The following is a 19,591-nucleotide window of genomic DNA, read 5'->3' as shown; positions in this document are numbered from 1 at the left end:
CCCAAGTAAAATGTTAATCTTCCATCTTACCATTTCAAGGTGGGTCTCCAATCTATCCAGTGGGAACAATTGAACTGAATAAAGCAACCGAGACAAAACATTGTTTATAAAACGCCTGAAAATCCAGATTTAAAAATAGTTGATCTGATGAAAGTAGTACCATTTTTAGGAGCAGTCTATATCAAAAATGTCTGAAGTCTGCCATCATTTGAAAATTCATAAACCTGTAGGAAAAAGCCATCTGACTTACAATTTTTTAAACTAATACTGTTATGAATGCTGTTCAGAATGAGAGCAGGAGGGAAAGACCAAAGACCTAATTGCACAATAACTTGCTTTTTAATTCACTGCATACTTAGGTGTGGGCATCACTGGTTAGGCCAGTATTTATTGCCCACGTCAACTGTCCCTGCGCATGTAGTGAGCTGTCAAGAGCTGAATAGCTTGCTAGATCATTTCTGAAGGTGGTTCAGTGTCAATTCCATTATTGTGGCTCTTGAGTCACATGTAGGTGAGGCAGAGCAAGGTGCCTTCCTCAAAGAACATTAATGTATCAGGTGAGGTTTTACAACAATCATGTATTTTATTCCAGATGCTTCAATTAAATGTAATATGTCTAGTAGCTGTGGTTGGATTCGAACATGTCTCTGACTTTGTTCTGCAACGTCCATCACAAATCCCTCCAATAACTGGGAAAGGATGTACAGTTGGTATGACAATTTAATAACCAAAATAGATTTTGGAAGGAATGACCAAATGCCATTATTCAATGGGAGAGAGAATCTTATTGGTGAGCATAATACCAAACGTGCAAGCAAAATAATGAGCTTTGTTGCTTCAAGTTTTTCCAAACCTGATCTGTAGAAACTCTTGAAGCTCAGTTGAATAACATCAGCATTGTTTACTGGGTTCCACAGATCCACTTGTTGAATTACTGTGGACCAAGTAAACTGCTCAAAGTATTAACTCCAGTGGAGAGATTGACTAACAATCAAGAATGATTGATTGGTTGATTAGAAACATATTCATGGGGCTCTTTGACATCTTCAGAATAAAGAGGATAGATGTATCTTGGTAAACATTGGCAATTGAGAGACTGTTAGTGATTTAATATCAGAGGATCCTTTGCCTGAAAGCACGAGGAGTCCTATCAACCAAGAAAAAGAGCTATTGCATGATACAATTCCTCAAAGGTACATGGTTCCCATCCTAATAGAATATTGGGCCATCGTTTCAACCTCTTTGGGGCCCTAGATACCTTCCTTAATATCTGTGCATAAAAAGATTGGGTAATTAGTTTAGCAGTTCACTGCAACTCACCACCATCTTCTCAAGGGAATCTAAGGATAAGCAGTAAACTGGTAGCCAATCAGCAACACAAGTGACTTTTTTTATTTAAAACTAAAGAAGCTTCCTGAGCTGTTCAAATCGCATTTAAATCAGATTGGTCTTTTGCCACATGATTGCTCAAGGTAGAACATTATTTTGAGGCATTTGGAGGAGTGCATTGTGATCCAACAGTGAAGAAATAAAAAGCAATTTACCTTTTTTTTTAAAAAAATCATTTCCTTGACTGACTTTCAGACTAGTTTGGATGATGGACAAGTTGGGCTCATTCTCAAACTGACCACTAGGTAGAGCTCTGTGCAGACTGGGAATGCTGTACAGACCAGGGGGGAAGATGCAAACTACTACACATCTCTGTGAAATGGAAAAAATCTAGTCTTGGAACTAGAGGAATTACCTGAGACCTGGCAGGAGAGCCAGGCTGGTGGGCGAGGGGTGGTGTGATATCGTCAGAGAAATCTTGATCGGTTTTTCATTAACAGCTTTGTTTGCTTTGTAGATTTTAGTGCTTTTCCCTGTAATTGAAACTTTTTTCCTGCTTCCCTACTCATTCCTTCTCTCAAAAAAATATTTGAGGCTCAGTTGGTTAAGAGGGGATGTAGTAAGGTTTTTAAAACTTGTAAATCTTTTCTGAACACTTTCAAGGATACTGCCAGGATTGGAGGGTCTGAGCTATAGGCAGAGGTTGAATAGGCTGGGGCTTTTCTCCCTGGAGTGTTGAAGGCTGAGGAGTTTATAAAACCTTATTAAAGAGGTTTATAAAATCATGAGGGTCATGGATAGGATGATTAGCCAGAGTATGGATTAGTGGTGCTGGAAGAGCACAGCAGTTCAGGCAGCATCCGAGGAGCAGTAAAATCGATGTTTCGGGCAAAAGCCCTTCTAGGGGAGTGTGAAACTAATCATCATAGGTTTAAGTTGAGGGGGGTAACCTCAGTTTTTAGGGTCTGTTCAGTGCTGCATATTTCTGACTCTGATTCTAGTCACTTCGAGAATTTCAAGCCTTTAATGGCAGAAGGCACAGCTCCTTGATTGGAAGAATGGATTTTGAGAGGCACAGTGAGTGTGCTTCTGTAACAGCCTTAATCTAAACAGCCCAAGAGAAGCATGAAACAGTGGGCAGATATTGGGGCAGATTACCAAGCATTGCAAAGGAAGGACATATGATAGCAAATTAGAGATTTAGGCAGGAAAATCCAGGGCTTTTGGCTCACCGGTGAAGGCACACCCAACAATGATGGAAGAATTGAAATCTGAAAAAACAAGAGACTCTTAATTAGAGAAACCGAGATCTTGAGTGATGTAGGTGAAGCCAATTTGAAAACCATGTTTTTGAACCATGGGTCTTAAAATTTGAGCTATCGTAGGTCTGTGCCGTTGGGAGTGATGGATGAAAGTGATTTAATGCAAGTAGTCATGTTCTAGATGACAGCATGTTTACAAAGGTTAAAATGTCAGGAACCAGCTAGGACTGGATTAGAATGGTTGTTGAGTTAATAACTGCATGGATGAGGGCTTCTGTGGTGGATGAGCACAGATGGCTGACATTAGAAGTGAGAATGAGTAAATTTGAAGATATGAATAGATCTTCAGAAGCTAATGTCTGCATCAAACAGGGCACCAAGTTTATGAACAATCTACTTCAACTGCAGTATATCCCCTCTGAGATAGGCAGTGAAAGTAGATAATGGCTTCAGTCCTCCAACATTTGTAGACTCTAGATTTGTTATGTTGTGATTCAGATTTTAGGCTGAGCGCTTCTGGTCTGATACATCAGGAGCTAATGAAAATCAGTCAGCTCAGGTGAATGCAACTTGGTACCAGTTAGGATACTGGTGGGAGCATTCTGGATCCGCTCCTATCTGAGGATGGGGGGGGACAGCCAGGAGAGCACTGAATAAAGACATGAGGGGTGGGCTAATTGAGGCAATGTGGAAACTTGGTCAAGTGTTACAGCTGAGTGTGTGACCTGGGAGAAGGATGAAAACAATGAATGAATGATTTCTTGTTCTTTGTACTCTACAGTGAATAAGTTTTTTTTAAAAGTGCAAAACAGCAATTGTTGCAATAATCTGGCACTATTTTGAATTGTTTAATAATAAAATGATGTAACTGAAAGAGAGTCCATCTTTGTTCCACTGCCTCCACCGTGGGTCCTGAGCCAGCTCACCAATGACAGCTATACCACACCCACCACTGTCAGTCGTCACTCTTCAGATGCTATCTCTTCTCTGGGCCTGCCTCACCGATGGGTTGCTGATGCCATGCCCCATGCTGGACCAACACCCTCTCTGCTAACCAGGAGCCACCGCCTCACTGCTTACCAGGAGCCCCTGCTGCGGGCCTACCACAACCATGGAAGTGACTGGGAATTTATCATGGCGTGCACAGAGAATAACTTTAATCTTTAACTGAAGAAAATTTAAGACTGCTCTGGAAGTAGATATCCAACAAGTTGTCACACAATCGGAAGAAAGGACCGAGAAACGCAACCCTGTTGACCTTGTCTGGGGACTAGTTCCAAAATTTGGGAGTTCTGTCTCTCAGACTGGTTCAGCAACAGCCTGACATATTTGCAGTCATGAAGTTAGCCGTTGCACTCAGCCACCCTGGCAGCAACATCTGCGCGTGTCCAGTTCCGCTGGCAGGTTAGACCCAATAGAGGTGACAGAACAGTGGTATCCAGTCTGAGAGGAATTGCCCTGGAAGACTTCAACATTGGTCCTGCACCAGAGAACACCAGGTAAAACATGGGCAAGGAAGCTATCTGTAGATTACCTCAACTCCCCAGGTTGATATATTGTTGAACACCACTTGGAGGAAGCACAAAGCCTAGCAAGAATATAGAATGTGCTCTGGTGGCTTCAGTGTCCATCACCAGGAGTGCCATGCTTGGCAATACCACTAGTGTCTGAATTGGTTGGGTCATATGAGCATTGCTGCTAGACTGGATGTGTGGCAAGTGGTGAGGGAACCAACAAGAGGGAAAAACATTCTTGACCTCATCCCTTCAACCTGCCTACTGCAGATGCATCTGACTTTGAGACAGTATCACTAAGTGACCACAGCACACTCGTGGAGACAAAGTCCCACTTTCACACTGAGAATGTTGTCCATCGAGCTGTGTAGCATTATCACTCTGCTAAATGGGACAGACAACTCCACTGGAATCCAGGAAGCACTGGACCATCAGAATTGAGTCCTGGTTCAGGAATCTAAGGTTAACGTGCATACTCAGTTAGCAGTTAAGAAGGCAAATACAATGTTAGCATTCATTTCAAGAGGGCTAGAAAACAAGAGCAGAAATGTACTGAAAGACTCTGGTCAGACTGCGTTTGGAATATTTGAGAGCAGTTTTGGTCTATGGATCTGATTTTGGAGGGGTCCAGAGGAGGTACACAAGAATGCTACTGGCGATGAAGGGCTTGTCATATGAGGAGTGGTTGAGAACTCTGGGTCTGTACTCTATTTTAGAGGTATAAGGATGAAGAGGATCTCATTGAAGCTTAGAGTACTGAGAGGCTCAGACAGAGTGGATGTGGAGATGATTTTCTACTGGTCGGAAAGACTAGCATCCAAAGACAGCCTCAGAGTGAAGGGACGAACCTTTAGAACTGAAATGAGCAGAAATTGCTTCAGTCAGGGTGGGGACTGTGTGGAACTCATTGCTGTGGAGGCCAAGTCATTGAGTGGATTTAAGACCGAGGTAGATTCATGATTAGTAAGGGGGATCAAAGTTTACGGGGAGAAGGCATGTGAATGGTGTTGAGAAACATCAGCCATGATTGAATGTCGGAACAAACTTGAGGGGCTGAATGGCCTAAATATGCTCCTATATCTTATGGTCTAGCAATTGAAGTAATGTTTGCATTGCTTGGACATTGGTAATGGTAGATGCAAGTCAGCACATTTTAAAGTTGGGAAGACCAGGTGGAATTTGCACTGGTGTGAAATGGAAACAAGGTTTCTATTGAAGGGTCTGTGGAGAAGGGAAAGTGGAAATGTTCGTTGTGGATAAAATTACAAGTTAACCTGGTGAACATCAAGACTGGCATGATTGAAAGTGCTATATATCCAGATTAGTATACTAGATGCTTGGATTTTTTTCTTAAACTGCCACACAGCACTGATCCAAGTGAAACTGGATGAAATCTGCGTTGAATATGTAATCTTAAAACGAAATGACTATTCTAGTTATTGTGAAACCCAAACTCCAACTTGGAAATATGCATGAAGCAGAAAGAAAACCGGTAATAAGAGGTTTCTCCCATGTTGTGACCTTGAAAGTAAATGCAATTCAGATATTGAATTGGTCTAATGTCAGCGCACTCATAATTTCAAGTGCGTGCAGCACATATTGAACAAGTATGTTGGGTGTTATTTGACCATTACAGCTTGAGGTCATAGATTCTGCATTTAATTTCACCTTTTATATTTTGAGTAAAATTTAAGTTTGCATGTTTCCTTGTATTTCTATTAATTTCTTTTACATCCACTGCAAGCATTTCAAATATCCATCTCCAACTCATCTTTTTGTGTTGCATAATTCTTGGTCCAGATTTTGGATAGCTTATTTTGTGGCTTATCAAATTAAGATGACCAGCAGTTACACTGAAAATGTATTCTACTTTGAGAAATATTAAATGTGATGTTTGTAAGTTCAAGCTTAAATAGTGCTTTCACAGTAGTCAATTTTTCTAATCGTCTATCTTCAACAGAATTACCTATCCATGAGAATTGTGAATCCTGTCTAAGGAGTTTACGATTGGCCAGTCTTCCCACAGCAATGATTGTGTTGTATCGCTGGCCCAAGAACATGTCGTATGTCTACAACCTCATGGCCTCGGGTAGAAATGGACGGAGGTTAGGAGGATGACAAGATCTACGTTTACCAAGGTTAAGCAAGGTTCATGGGGTCATGACTGGGCCATTTATCAGTGATTCCATGTTAATGTGCTGACCCTGATGACCAGGACCCTGCTGTTTTTTATCCAGCATTTGCGCAATTGGCTGTTTGTTTAGCAGGTGCCTCTCTAGTTATGAAATACCAGGGGATTTTTTTTTGTGCATTTGAAACCGTGAACTAAGCAAAAGTGTTTTGAATTATGGCTATTCAAGGTGGTTGGTTTGCTAATCTGTTACAGTATATGTTTAAAACAACATGCAAATATTAAGGGACTTTTTATCAAACATTTGTAAAACAATTTAAAGAGCCAAGTGCCTCCACTCAGTCTGCATATATCCTCAGAATAGAAGAAACTAATGGTTGATGTTCTGAGGATTATGTATAGTGCAGCAGTGTTGTATTATGCAGTCTTCATGGTTTTAGTTTGGTTCACTTTTACATAAGAATGTGGACTGAACCAGCATGTAACTTAAATGCAGAATAAATCACTTAATCAGTGTACTTCCTGTACTCGAATAACTGCAATGTTAGCTGCTAATAAATCATTCCACCAGTGCCAGTGTTTCAGTCTTTATTGCGTGCAGTCTTGTTTTAAGAAATTAAGAAACCTATAATGTTTCACCGTGTATCTACATGATTCACGGTCTACTGCTTGAAATACACTTGCAATGTTTGTCAGGCTGCCAGTTCTTTAAATTATAATATTTATATTCTGAGATTTAACATAAATTAGCAGTTGCATTATGAAACTACAATGTATTTAAATAATTCATAGCCTAAAAGCAACAGTTTAAGATTACAAATAGAAGTTTCTTTACAGAATTAATGAAAACATAAAATACATAATTTGTTAAACAGTTGGACTTACGTCACTGTGGGGAGAAAAAATTATAATAGGCTGTGCAGGAAAATGTTTTCAACTGCACAATCTAGATAAAATTACATTTGTGAAAATCATCACAAAGCTTCTGGTTTTTTAATGAACCTCCTACCAAGTTGTCTTCCTGAAGGCTATTGTGTAATTTTTGGTAAACGGACTGTGTGTACAATATCTGTAGACACTATGCAAATCCAAATGTTGGTTATTGATATGTTAAACTACAGAGTTCCTGTGCATTGTGAATATAGGTCATATGTTGTATGGGAATGGTGTGAATTTTGTGGGCAAGTTGTCCACTGGATACAGCATAGGATTGGTTTTCATTGTAGGAGGCCCATTTAAAAGTTCCCAGTCACAAGCCCTGACTAGCTCCACTGTGAAGATCTTGAGGAGAATCTTGGCAAACTCTTTGCCCACACAACTCCTGGATCCTCCTCCAAAAGGAATGTAGCTGAATCTGCAGGATTCATTTTCTGAGCAGCCCTCCATGAAGCGATCGGGGTTAAACTCTTCTTTCTTTGAGAAATTTGTCGCTACATCATGTGTGTCACAAATACTGTAAATTACATTCCAGCCTTTTGGTATCTGATATCCCTGGAAATAAATATTTTCAAAATTAATTAAACTGGTTTTAACTACAGACAAGCACTTTGAATTCATGTACAACGATTGTGGGTGCTTTTGAGAAATAAATTCAAAGTTATTATTTTGGTGTTGGGAGGATGATAAGTCACCTCTAAATGTTACAAACCTTGACAAGAAAATGTCTGGAATTGGTTGACTGACTGACTTTCCAGGTGGTAAAAATAGTGACTACAGATGTTGGATACCAGATGCTGGATTAGTGGTGCTGGAAGATGACTGTATCCAGGTCATTCCTCTGACTCTAGCCTTGTTTTTGGAGTTGCGTGACTTCCAAAAGGAGAAGCATAAAGCTGATTGGGTCATCAGTTTAGGTAAGTTACAATCATGTAAATAGATGTGTTGCTGTCTTTCCCAGTTTTATTGACTTATCAATTTAAATCAATATCAATCCCCTTCCCCTAACACATATGCACTCAAAAATGCAGAGATAGCTAAGACGCTAACATTCCCGGTCTCTCTTCATACCTGAATCACTCCTGCCCAGCTACTGTCCTTGCAAATCTGTTCTGCACCCTTACTAGAGTTACAGAACCTCTTTCTTATTGTCTAGTAACCTAAGGTTATATGCAACTCTGTCATAACCTCCTTGATTGTATTTGCTTCCTTGACAACCAGGCATCTTCAGGCTCTTAACTCTGGGTAGGGCTAATTGATTACAATTTTAGTACTAATGTAATGTCTCTACGTTTAAACTCCATCTTAACTATAAAGATTTTGTATTTTTGTTTGAAAATGCAGAGAAAAACACCTCTGCAGCTATGGATTTACCAACCTGCAAGTTCTGTAAAATCAAAAAATGTTCTTAAATGTATAAAGGTTTTACTTTAACACAATTGTCGCAAAGATGTTATATAGGTTATAAGCATTGGTTTGACTCTAATTTCAACTTACATTTAGCACGAAGGTTTTTAGGGCCACACGGAATCCCCCAGGAACTGGGGGACTGAGCCGAAGAGTTTCTTTGATAACGCTTCCGGTATATTTAAGTTGTTCCAGTAGTTCCATGCTGATGTGGCTGATCTCTGAGCCGTCGCTGCTCAATAATCCCTGCAAATCCATGGAGAAGTCACATGTCAATCGAAAAAGAGAAACCGCTACTCAGGATACTATCGGTGGAGCCTCCTTTAAACCCGAGCAAACTCTGGAAACCTGTGAATGTAACCTCACCTGCTCTTGCAGCTCCCGCCTGACTTTGTGTAACACCTCCGGGTGTAGGGCCAGGAAGGTGACCAGGGAGGTGGCGGTACTGGCAGTCGTCTCGTGTCCTCCAAATAACAACTCGGTAGCAGATTCCTTCAGCTCCTGTTCAGTAGCAATAATAAACACACATGAGACACCTGGTATACCGCGCCTCCACTTACACTGAAGAGACTGCCAGAAAGCGCTGCGGGATTCGGCTACAACTGGTGCAAACCACAGGAATCCTCACTGTTTTAAATCAACCCGTAATTGCATTTTTTTTCTTCCAGACACGAAACGGTGAAGTTTGTTCAACTGAGGTGGGAAAGTCGGAGTGGCACTTGCTTTTGCCCTGTGCATCGGTGTTGGAGTTATCGTTAAGGGGCAGTATTGGTATGGTGGGGGACTGTACAGGGCTGTATTCTGGGTCAGTATTCGGGTGTAGGGTGGGGATAGTGGTTAGGGAGATCGCTCTGTGCTCTGCAGTAGAGCCTGGATTCTGGGGCAGTGTCTATATGCTGGGATTAGTGTTCAGGAGTGAGTTGGGGGTCTGTGTTCTGGGGTAGTGTCTATATTCTGGGATTAGTGTTCAGGAGGGAGTTGGGGGTCTGTGTTCTGGGGTAGTGTCTATATTCCGGGATTAGTGTTCAGGAGGGAGTTGGGGGTCTGTGTTCTGGGGTAGTGTCTATATTCTGGGATTAGTGTTCAGGAGGGAGTTGGGGGTCTGTGTTCTGGGGTAGTGTCTATATTCCGGGATTTCGTATTCAGGAGGGAGGGAGGGTCTGTGTTCTGGGCTCGGCGATACGGGGCAGAGGCTGTCACTAGATCAAAGATAAAATACCGAAAGAACTGCGGCTGCTGGAAATCTGAAATAAAAAGAGTGCTGGAAAATCTGGCAGCATCTGTGGAGAGAAGTCAGAGTTAGCGTTTCTAATTCAGTGCCCCTTCCTCAGCGAGGGGCTGTCTCTGTTTACCTGTAAACGCAGCGGTTGCTCGCTCTGTTCCGAGTGCTCGATCAGAAGTTGCAGAGCATCTTTGAACTGCCCGGAGGAATCGCGTCTCGCCACCTTTTTCCTGATGTTCTCCTCGATTTTCGCGTGGATCACATTCCTCGCCTTCAGCCCCTGTCACCAAATAACGGCACGGTCACTGTTAGCGCACCGTTGGAGAGAGGGTACCCCCTCCAGACCTAAACCTTGCGCTTCTCCGGGCCCCGTCTTATCTTTCATAGACATATTTCTAACTAATCGTCCTCCGGGGTCCTTACCCGGTATAAGCCGCTGAACGGTACATCGATAGGCAGGGAGAAGAGATTACGGATCATTTCCTCAAAGGCCTGGATGAGTTCCCGTTGAGTCTGCGGGCTGGTGTTCGCGGGTTCGAAGCCGAGCAGAATCCGCATCGCGATGCCGAACATGAGACGCTTCATTTCGGGGTAGACGAGCACACAGGAGCCGCTGTCCAGCCACCGCCGGACGCCGGCCCGGATCTCCTCCCCCATCACTGGGATGTAATTCTGCAGAGCTTCCCTCGAGAAAGCTTTCAAGATCACCTGGAATTAAAGCGAATTAGTGAATGCGAGATCTGCATTGCATTGCAAACCATTTGCTCCATTATAAAGGGTCACTTTTCAGATGGCTGCAATGAGCACTTTTGACCCCAACCACTGTTTGTATCTGGGCTTCTCCGATCGTGGGTGGTGCAAATTATCGTGGGATTCCCTGTCCAATAATATTGGCGTTGCTCGCATGGAGGTTACTCTCAGTGTAGTGGCTTACCCTCTTTCTGTGTTTGTGCTCCGAGTGGTGTAGGTTGGACAGGCAGCCGGCCCCCAGGATGGTCCGTACTGAGGCAGGCCATTGCACCGAGACCAGCTTGTGCTCCCCCAGTAAGATCTGCTTCACGTTCTCGGCTCCCATGACCCGCACCGTCGGGTTCCCGAACAGATGGGTCTTGTAGATGTAGCCGTACTTACGCACTTTCATTTTCAGGAACTTGTATCTCTGTAAGTAATGAATACACGTTTATCGGCTAGGCGCGGGGTTTGGGAGCGGCTGGTGGGAGATTGGTGTCTAGTTTTTTGCTGGTTAACTATTGGGATTGCTTAACTAGCGAGGAGACAAAACCCCAGAACGTTATAAACTGCTTCTCGAACACAAGAGACAGAAAGCGAATCAAAATTCGAACGAGGTTAACCTGACGCACCGTGTGAAATCAATCAATTTGGCAGCCATTCAAACAAGACGAATGTGGGGTTTTTATTTTGCAATGATGCTCTCTGTTAAATTCCTCTGTTCCTATTAATGACAAAATAACTGTGCAAAAGGATTGGAATAATCCCTCAGTGCTGTACAATTGTTGAGCCATTTGCTCTCACTCTTTCAAAAACAATTCCTTTTTGTTACAAAAATTCCCTCTCGCTGTTGTCGACTTTACTATTTACCCACTCGGTTTCAGCCAGAGAAGTTGGTGGATGTTGTTGGTAGATTTGAGAAACGTGGAGATCTGCTATAATAGGAAGTTAAGAGACGGTCTCACCTGCAGGACTAGGTGGAGGGTCTCTCCTAGAAAAGGCAGCCCCATGGAACCTGGGGGCAGGGGCTTTTCACAGGCAGGGTCCCTTCCACTGACACAGTAAACTTCCCACAACTTCACCGCGAACAGGAAGAGCGCCAAGGGCAGCACGAAAGTGCACAGGAAGGTAGCACAAAGTGTAACCAAGACCATTTTGGCAGCCAGCTAGCCCTCAGTGCAGCCCTCTGATCAGCAGCGGGCCTGCCGTGTTCTCAGTGGAGCGAGTGACTCTCCCAAATGCTCACACTCCAGGTTCAAGCCTCCTTATAACTCCCCAGGTCCTCTGTCTCTCTTACCTTGGTCAGTTAAATTAGTTCACACAAAGTTCATCTTTCATTGTGTAGATTGTGCCATCCCTCTGACTCCGCCTGTTTCAGTGACGCTGGCCAAAAATCTTTAACCCATTGTTGGCCAGAAGGGATAGCACGAGTTAGATTTCTGACCGGTCTTCTCCCGTGGCTTAGGAAACTGTTACTCATTTTTTCTTAGCCGAGAAGGGAGGATAGGAAATTCCAGCTCGGAAATACGGGGTAAGCGATATCGGCCTTTACAATACAAAGTACTGAAGCGTTATAAGTTCTTGCATAACCCATTTCAGTTGTTTTCATCTTTGCAATGTGCTCTTTATGATCTGCAGAAACCGCAAGTTGGTAGCTAGCCTACAAAGTGTGGGTTCACCTTCACATTTGTACCCGGGATGTATTACATCAGGAAAATATTTGTTTAGGATGATGTCAGACTAATCCCGCTAACCTCCGTCGCAATGAAACGCTTAATTGTGTGGAATTGTCATTCAGATCATAACGCTGTGTCGTAATCCTTTTTCAGGGATGGTTAAGATTTTAATTCCGAACACTAAGTCACCTGAACCTGAACCCTGCTTATCTCGAAGGTATAGTTCAAACATGACAGTTTAAAGGAGGCCTGTGGTCATTTCTATAAGAATTGTGTGCTCTGATATCTAGGCTGCACCTGAGATTCACTGATGTATTCGGGGCGAAGGTGCTGTTAGAAAGTTTTCTGTATGATTGGCTGGTGACACGTCACGGGTGAGTTCCTGACCCCGCCAGTTCACGGTTAAAAGATTCTTGATATAAAGATGAATTTTGTAATTGTCATAAAAAGCCAAACTTCGCATTGACGTGGCGCAGAGTTTGAGTGACAGGAAACTAGCAGCCCAGCCCGGCGTTAACCTCCGGCTGCAGATTAAACCGCGCCTTCGGGAAACTCTGAGAAATAACGACGTCATCCAGAGGTGAATTCCTCAAATTATGATCCTGTGCAAGCCCTAGGTTCAAACCCAGGTCAGCCAGGCAAAGCGGTAGAAAAGCAAGGTTATATCAGAAAGTAAACACGGTCCGCCGTTGCCACCCACAGTTTTATAGGGACGGCAGCAGCAGCTATATCCCCGTGCAAAGTATGTGCGAGTTTACAGCTCGATGTGAAGACAGTCTGTTGTTGTAAAATGAAAGATATTGCATTACTGGAAATTTGCACTTAAAATACAACACGGCTGTCCCTTGTTTGAACCGCTGTGTTTACAGAAATGTACTGAGATTGTTTTTACATTGTAACACGGCAGCAAATCCGTTAGTGAGCCACTGAATCGATACAGTGCCGGGTTATTCCAAATAAACACTCAAATGTTTTGACACATCTGTACATCATGAAATAACGTTGGCCAGTTTCCTTTCGCCGTGTTATTAACTCTTTGCTGACCTGGTACGTTCTCCCAGGGCTGGCCACAGATGCATTCCGGGCACTTTGCTAACAGACGGAGTTTACTTTTTTTAAAAAATTGCAGAAAGTACTGGTAAAGCTCAAAATGTCTCTCAGAATCTGCGGAGGGAGGGCCGGTGTTGACTTTTCCAATATGAAATTTTAGGAAAATTATTCCCACCGCTTCATTGCTTGGCCTGCCGCCAGTGTCATTGAAAGAAAGGGCGCTCTGGGCTCAGCTTCCAAGTGGTTAATGGCAATGTATCCAGGGTTGTACGGTCAGCTGTCCACAAACAGGTGCTGCTCTTAATGCAAGTTTAAGTTTCGATCACTGAACGCTGCACAACGCCTTAGCCCTGTATTCAGAAGCGATGATAACATTCACAGCCATCACATTCCGGCCATTTACAATGCAAATTATTATTGTGTGCGGACAAATAAATAATGAATATTGCAACCGCTGATGGGGAGGGAGGTATCAGTACTTAGAGCGCCATTCAGTTGCTAATTGTCGGTTTTGAGTTCCGTTTCAGCAAGAAATTGGCTCCTGTTCAAACTGGTTGCATGGCAGAGACAGCATCTTCCTGAACATCCACTCATTGTTAATCCTTAAATTACACCCACTAGTTATACCTTTCTGAACAAGCCATTGTTAAAACCAAATCAAACGTCATTATATTTCCCCATTCTGTGAATCTAATGATTGCAGTGGATGTGATTGAATACAGACAGACACTGACTCTGCGAGGAATCAGGGAGGCCGACTGACCGGTTTTAAATCATAACAGACAACGAGAAATTGTCGACAGAAAACAGTAATTAGTATTGTATAAAGTAATGACAAGAAATAATGGCTTTAATTGGCGGCTCACAATCCCTGTTATTTAAAGTTCACTAGGACTGACGTTTTCTTAAGCAAAGCTAAAATGTTTAACGAGCTAAAGCTGTAGCCCCTGTGGATGGAGGAGTCGACTTTACCAGAAATTGCTGGAGGTGTTTGTTGTACCTTGTGAATATTCAGCGGTGGGGGCGGGTGTGGTTTTGAAAATGTGCCTTCTACGGTAAGCGCTCGAATAACTGAGTACTGCTCCTCGGATGCTGCCTGAACTGCTGTGCTTTTCCAGCACCACTCTAATCTAGAAGCTCGAATAACCGAGTTATACTGAGTACTTACAGTATTTTCTGTTTTCATCTAAAACTCTCTGCTTTGCTCCCATTATCATTTTGGTTCAGATTGTCTGATGAAGGGCTTTTGCAGTCTGCAGTTCTCACTTTTGCCCTGAGAAACGACGGTGTTTATGTAAAGCCTGTAACAGTACGGACTCTTGAAGAAGAGAATGAATGGAAATTAACACAAAATGCTCTCGTTTATTGTAACACACCATTCAAAACCAACAGTATCATTCCAATAGCAGACGGTCGCGGTCGCACCAGAGCAAAAGTGCGGGGGGAAAGAAAAAACTCGATTTCAACAGGAGTCTGCAAAATGTTTGCGTTTTGTAAGACTTCTTCACGCGACGAGTTATGATGGGCACGTCCTGAAAGAATCGTGGCAGCAGAGTCAATCCCAATTTTCAAAGCGGTATTGGATAAATACATAAATAAGAAATATTTCACGGATAATGGGACTAATTGGTTTGCACTTTCAGAGATACAGTACGAACACTTTGGACCGATTCCTTGCTGTGGTGCGTGCCTGCTTCACGGAGATTCATACATTTGTTCTAAATGCAATGATGGGAATGTTACAGTGAGTCGCCAAGGTCAGCATATATATTCAAAAAATATGACAGCGTAAGCCTTAATAATTGCTCAACAAAAAATAGCATTAACGTGATGTATTTCTTGAAATATGTCACTGTAGAAATCTGGTTCAGATTTATATCAAAACTGAATAGCAGGTAGAAGACGGAACGGATGGATGGATGCCAACGATAACTAGGCACTGGAGCTGTGCAGTTAAGAGCTGCAAATACAACGGGGTCATATGTAGTTAGTGTTCCTCTTGTGCTAACACTGCAAAACATCTATTTCAAAATGATCTATTAACTATGTACCTGATCCAAGCATAGCATTCCAATGTAACAAGTCATTTCACATCACTTAAATTAAGGTTTAAAATGCAGGACCCTCATCCAAGCAAAACCTTCTGAAAGGCCAGTGATTTCCGCACACCACGTAGCAACAGCATTTTAGAAATTTATTTCGTTTAGGCTGAATTGCCAAATAGTTAATGAAGTGTCCATGTTACAGGTTTTATATTTAACTAAATTTTAAAACTAAGCATATTTGGAAATGCACTTAACGGGATTCAATTGCAGATCCTCGAACTAATTTATAAATGTCTGCCTTACCATAGTTAGTCAAATCTGTCTTTAGAAAGGTATACAGACACCTCATTGTTCAGCATTCGGGCGGTGAGGCTGTTCCCTTTACAGAGTGGAATGGACCAGTTATTTATTAATCAATGTTATGCTCATTCCGTTATGGTCGTTTGTCTGGGATCCCCAGCAGATGGGGTAATTATGGGTTGTTACGACAATTCATAACAATGATGATCTCGCAAGACAGTCGCTTCCTCAGTAGACTGACATTACAGTTTGTCATTTAAAACATACGCACACATCCTCACATTCATCTACAGTCGTTTCCTCCCCCCCCCCCCCCCCCAGTATTTCGATGGTATGTTGACATTAATGATAGATCCGAGCCCATTAGTTGGAGGTGCGCCTACTGAACCCAGCTCGTATTTAATCCTCGTTGATCCCCTCGTTTAGCCTAGAGGTGAGGTGTGTGACTTCCCAATCTATAAAAGGTTACAATAACCTGTGAAATGTAGTTTGAAGCTAGGATTCCTGTAGATCGCTCGTCCCCAGATTTTTGGAGGGGGGGGGGGGGTTCACACGGTTCTTCTTTGGACCCTGAGGCTTGTTCCCGTCCTCAGCCAGTGCTGACCGCAATCTGACCCAAAAGACGAACCGTGACATTTGCATGAACTTTGGTAGAAACGTCCTCAAGTTCACTGTCCGTCAAATAAACGGATCTGTGGGAGGAGCTGTTTGGAAGCAAAGACAGCGCTGAAGTCCCACATCATCTGATCCCTGCGCTGATTTAAAATCAGATGATACCAAAACGCTTTGTTAGAGCGTATAACAGATCGCTGGTTTATAGCTTAGCCTGTGCTGTATAGTATATCTTCCTGCGCTGTGTGTATGAGCCATTTCTTTTATTAAAACGATTCATTGCAAAGAAAGAGAAGTGAAATGATACCGCGGCTTCCTACATTTCTAGAAGTCTCACGTCGAGTTCAACGTGTCAAATCTGCGGAGGAGAATGTGTGGATTTTATCATGTACTAGGATAGGAATGACAGGCGTTAGAAAATTGGGCAATGGGCCACTCAATCTGAGGGTGGAGATTTCTCCCGGTCTCTGCATCATGAAGGAACGTTACACGTTGTTATAATTCCGTGCGAGATAAGCGAAAATCGTGATATTTCTGAATGCATTTTTTTTCTCAACTGTATGCATGACTGACCACATTACAAGAACATTTCCACAGACCCACCCGAACGCTAATAAATACGGCCGAAGATACTGTTAACTTTTCAAAATGCTTACACGTAATTTATTCATGTTTATTCTCACTCCACTTGTCATTCCTAATTCTGTCCTAATTTTAGCCATTCCAACAAATAAAGGTTTCGGGGATCCGGATTCATATCTCCCATGTACTTTCTTTCTGACCGTGAGGATTCCCCTTAATAGCAAGGTCACAAGGACACGTGTTTCTAGTTCATTCAAGGGTCAGCCAATAATGCAGGCAATGTACACCAGTCGGACAAACAAGAATCCACAACACAAACTTAACCGAAGCCCGAGACAGTAAAAGAAAATTAAAAGGCACCAAAGAAAATATTTCCCCGATTCCTACCAATTTTGTTTTGAGCCGAAAATGTTATTTTAACAAATATTTTGTAACAGAAGTAATGCAAGTCAATCTTTTACTTCGTGGCTGTCAACCCCACGAGAAATCAACAGGTTGATGCTTCAATGATTAAGCTGTTTGTTTTTATGCTCTTAATTTAAGAAATGCGTGCAGTTTGGCCTATGCCCATTGAATCCTTAAAGTACTCTATTATACTTGAGATTTTGCGGAATGTTCTTTTCTTTACAGTATATGCTATTGGCAAATTCTTTAACTCCTGTTCAATGACAGGTGTCAGCTTTGGTACTTGATGTGACATGTTCAGGATTGTATATTGACGAATGCGCTGATGTGTTATTTTTGTGAAGTATCACGCGTGCAGTAGAAAGTTTCAACTCAAAAGCTTTTACTGCACTAAGTTTACAATTTGATTTGTCTCATTGGTATTCTCACCTGAGTCAGAAGGTTGTGAGTTCAACCCCCATTCCAGCACACAATCCTAGGCTAACATTTCAGTGCTAGACTGTTGCAGTGTTGCATTAAGAATGTAATACATCCCATTTGAAGAGCAAGGGTGTGAGACATACAATGTATTTTTGAAATATCAAGAGTACGAGAATTATATTTGAGCATCTGAAACAACAACATGCTGTTGGAGAAAAGCTGAATTTGTTTACACTTTCTGTAATATTCAATTTTAAATTTTATGAATAAAGTATACTTTTGAGAGAACATTTCAATTCGACAATAAAAAAGAAAAAAATCTGGTCATGCATATCATTGCATTTATAGGATTTTGCTGCATGCAATTTCGCTGTTTCCTTCATTACAGCAGTGAATAACATTAAAAATACTTTGTTAACTACACGGAATCTTAGGAAATCTAGGAGTTGTGAAACATAAATATTAATTATTTATTTAATTCCAACAACTTCAATTCTACATGGTGGATGGAAAGATTGTGATAAATTTGTAAGTACTTTTTTAAAATGACTTTTGCTTATGTGATTGCAAATAGATCTCAACTAAATTGCAATTGTTTGGTGATTTCAATGCTTATATTCAATTATATATTAAATTGTAAGAGTTGTCTGATTATCTACAGATTTAATGTAAATCCAACATCTATGTTAACTCCTTGGATATCCCTGTTTATTTATCAAGTCTTCTTCTTAGGCAGTTACTTAAGATCAAGGATAATTTGCTTCTACTCAAATATGATGGGTTCTGAGATAGCTGCTAAGTCCAATACATGATCTGCACATTCTGCCACATTCAGGGTAGTAGGTGCTTGCACAACCCAGTGGATGAGTTGTTTGGAGCTTTATGCACTACCTGTAATACCACAACTTAATCACATGTACTTTCAATGAAATCTTCCCATGCATTCAGTGTCTTCCCAAATGAACCTGCTGTATTTTGATCATTCACAAGTCAGGATGTCCATAAGGTAGTACGACATTTTCAAGGATGCCTTGAGGACCTTGTTAAACTGTTTCTGCTGTCTTCCAAGGTGTCCTCTGCCATGATCCATTTTGGAGTAGAGCAGTTGTTTCCTAATTCAATCCTGTGGATGTCAAACCTACAAATGACATGCCTTTCCCAATGGATCTGGAACTCAGACGTGGGAGCCTTCATACTGACCACACTGGCTTGAAAGAGGAGACTGTGCAGGCCCGCCTTTCTCGCCACCAAATTTGGAGAATCTCGTGAAGTTGCCATTGCTGATACTTCTCCTGTACTTTAGGTTATTGAAGTCGCCAGGGTGTGGGGATCACTGTTACCTGGTAAAACATAACCTTACTCTTGGGCTCATGATCAATCTCCTCCAATACTCTTTTCCTCAGTGATATTGCTGGGGAATATCACTGAGGAACTTGGGTCAGTTGTTCATTACAATTTGCCTTCTCTAAAGATAATCAATATTTCTACAGTTCTTTAATAGCCTTACATAACACAGGGCAGCAAATATCAACAAGTCAATTGGTTCAGAATATTATAGCATTGCTACATGATACTTAATTCTTTTTAGAGTTTAGAATCTAAATTGGTATTTTGGAGGTATTTGAAAAGGTAAAATCCCCACCATCAATAGTTTGTCATTCAGGGTCCAGTGTGCAATATTCAAGATGGACCAAAGGGAATAAAATACCATTTTTAAAAATTACTTCATGATTCATATATGGCTGTTTCATTGCACCTTCAAAACAAATATTTGAAGAAATGTCTGATAAATCTCAGCAAAAAAAGGTCACACCTTCAAAAAGGCCAGGTCCCTCAATGAATTGCTTTAAGAGACATGAGTATTTCATTATTTGTGCAGTTATATCAAAAAATAATTTCAGTGCTAACAGATACAGGGCAAGTGTAAACCTTCAACTGGACAGATGTTGCGAATATCTAAACAAGAGATAA

General features: G+C 41.8%; 2 protein-coding genes across 3 annotated transcripts in view; one reads left to right on the top strand and one right to left on the bottom strand.

The window, feature by feature from the left end:
• LOC122561091 (myoferlin) overlaps positions 1–6,809 on the top strand; it is a 227,388-nt gene extending 220,579 nt beyond the window's left edge. The window contains exon 56 of the mRNA XM_087999003.1: positions 6,066–6,809. Coding sequence (XP_087855129.1) covers positions 6,066–6,101 — 36 coding nt within the window. The 3' untranslated portion in view covers positions 6,102–6,809. The remainder of the gene's footprint in view (positions 1–6,065) is intronic.
• Position 6,810: 1 nt separating this feature from the next.
• On the bottom strand, positions 6,811–12,105 carry cyp26a1 (cytochrome P450, family 26, subfamily A, polypeptide 1). 2 transcript variants are annotated; one of them, XM_043712478.2, is made up of 7 exons: positions 11,828–12,105; positions 10,736–10,960; positions 10,225–10,509; positions 9,932–10,081; positions 8,946–9,080; positions 8,670–8,825; positions 6,811–7,727 (listed from the first exon to the last, which is right to left on the bottom strand). In XM_043712478.2, the coding sequence occupies exons 2-7, from the start codon at positions 10,940–10,942 to the stop codon at positions 7,383–7,385; spliced, it is 1,278 nt and encodes a 425-aa protein (XP_043568413.2). In that variant the 5' UTR covers positions 10,943–10,960; positions 11,828–12,105; the 3' UTR covers positions 6,811–7,382. The 2 variants fall into 2 exon arrangements, with proteins under 2 accessions (XP_043568413.2, XP_043568411.2); XM_043712476.2 differs by lacking the exon at positions 11,828–12,105 and adding an exon at positions 11,496–11,796.
• Between the last annotated feature and the right edge of the window lie 7,486 nt (positions 12,106–19,591).

Source organism: Chiloscyllium plagiosum, unplaced genomic scaffold (assembly GCF_037043375.1).
Source record: "Chiloscyllium plagiosum isolate Xiang-an unplaced genomic scaffold, Cpla_swu_hap1 HiC_scaffold_22, whole genome shotgun sequence".
Taxonomy (NCBI): Eukaryota; Metazoa; Chordata; class Chondrichthyes; order Orectolobiformes; family Hemiscylliidae; genus Chiloscyllium; species Chiloscyllium plagiosum.
The sequence above is the reverse complement of the archived record's forward strand: the minus strand, read 5'-3'. Positions and strand labels throughout refer to the sequence as shown.

Coding starts and splice junctions, on each gene's coding strand:
- cyp26a1 (XM_043712476.2), bottom strand. CDS start 11,684: ATGGTCTTGGTTACACTTTGTGCTACCTTCCTGTGCACTTTCGTGCTG. Junction 10,961..11,495: donor CCCTCCACCTAGTCCTGCAG/GTGAGACCGTCT, acceptor CATTACTTACAG/AGATACAAGTTCCTGAAAAT. Junction 10,082..10,224: donor CGTTCAGCGGCTTATACCGG/GTAAGGACCCCG, acceptor ATTTGGTGACAG/GGGCTGAAGGCGAGGAATGT.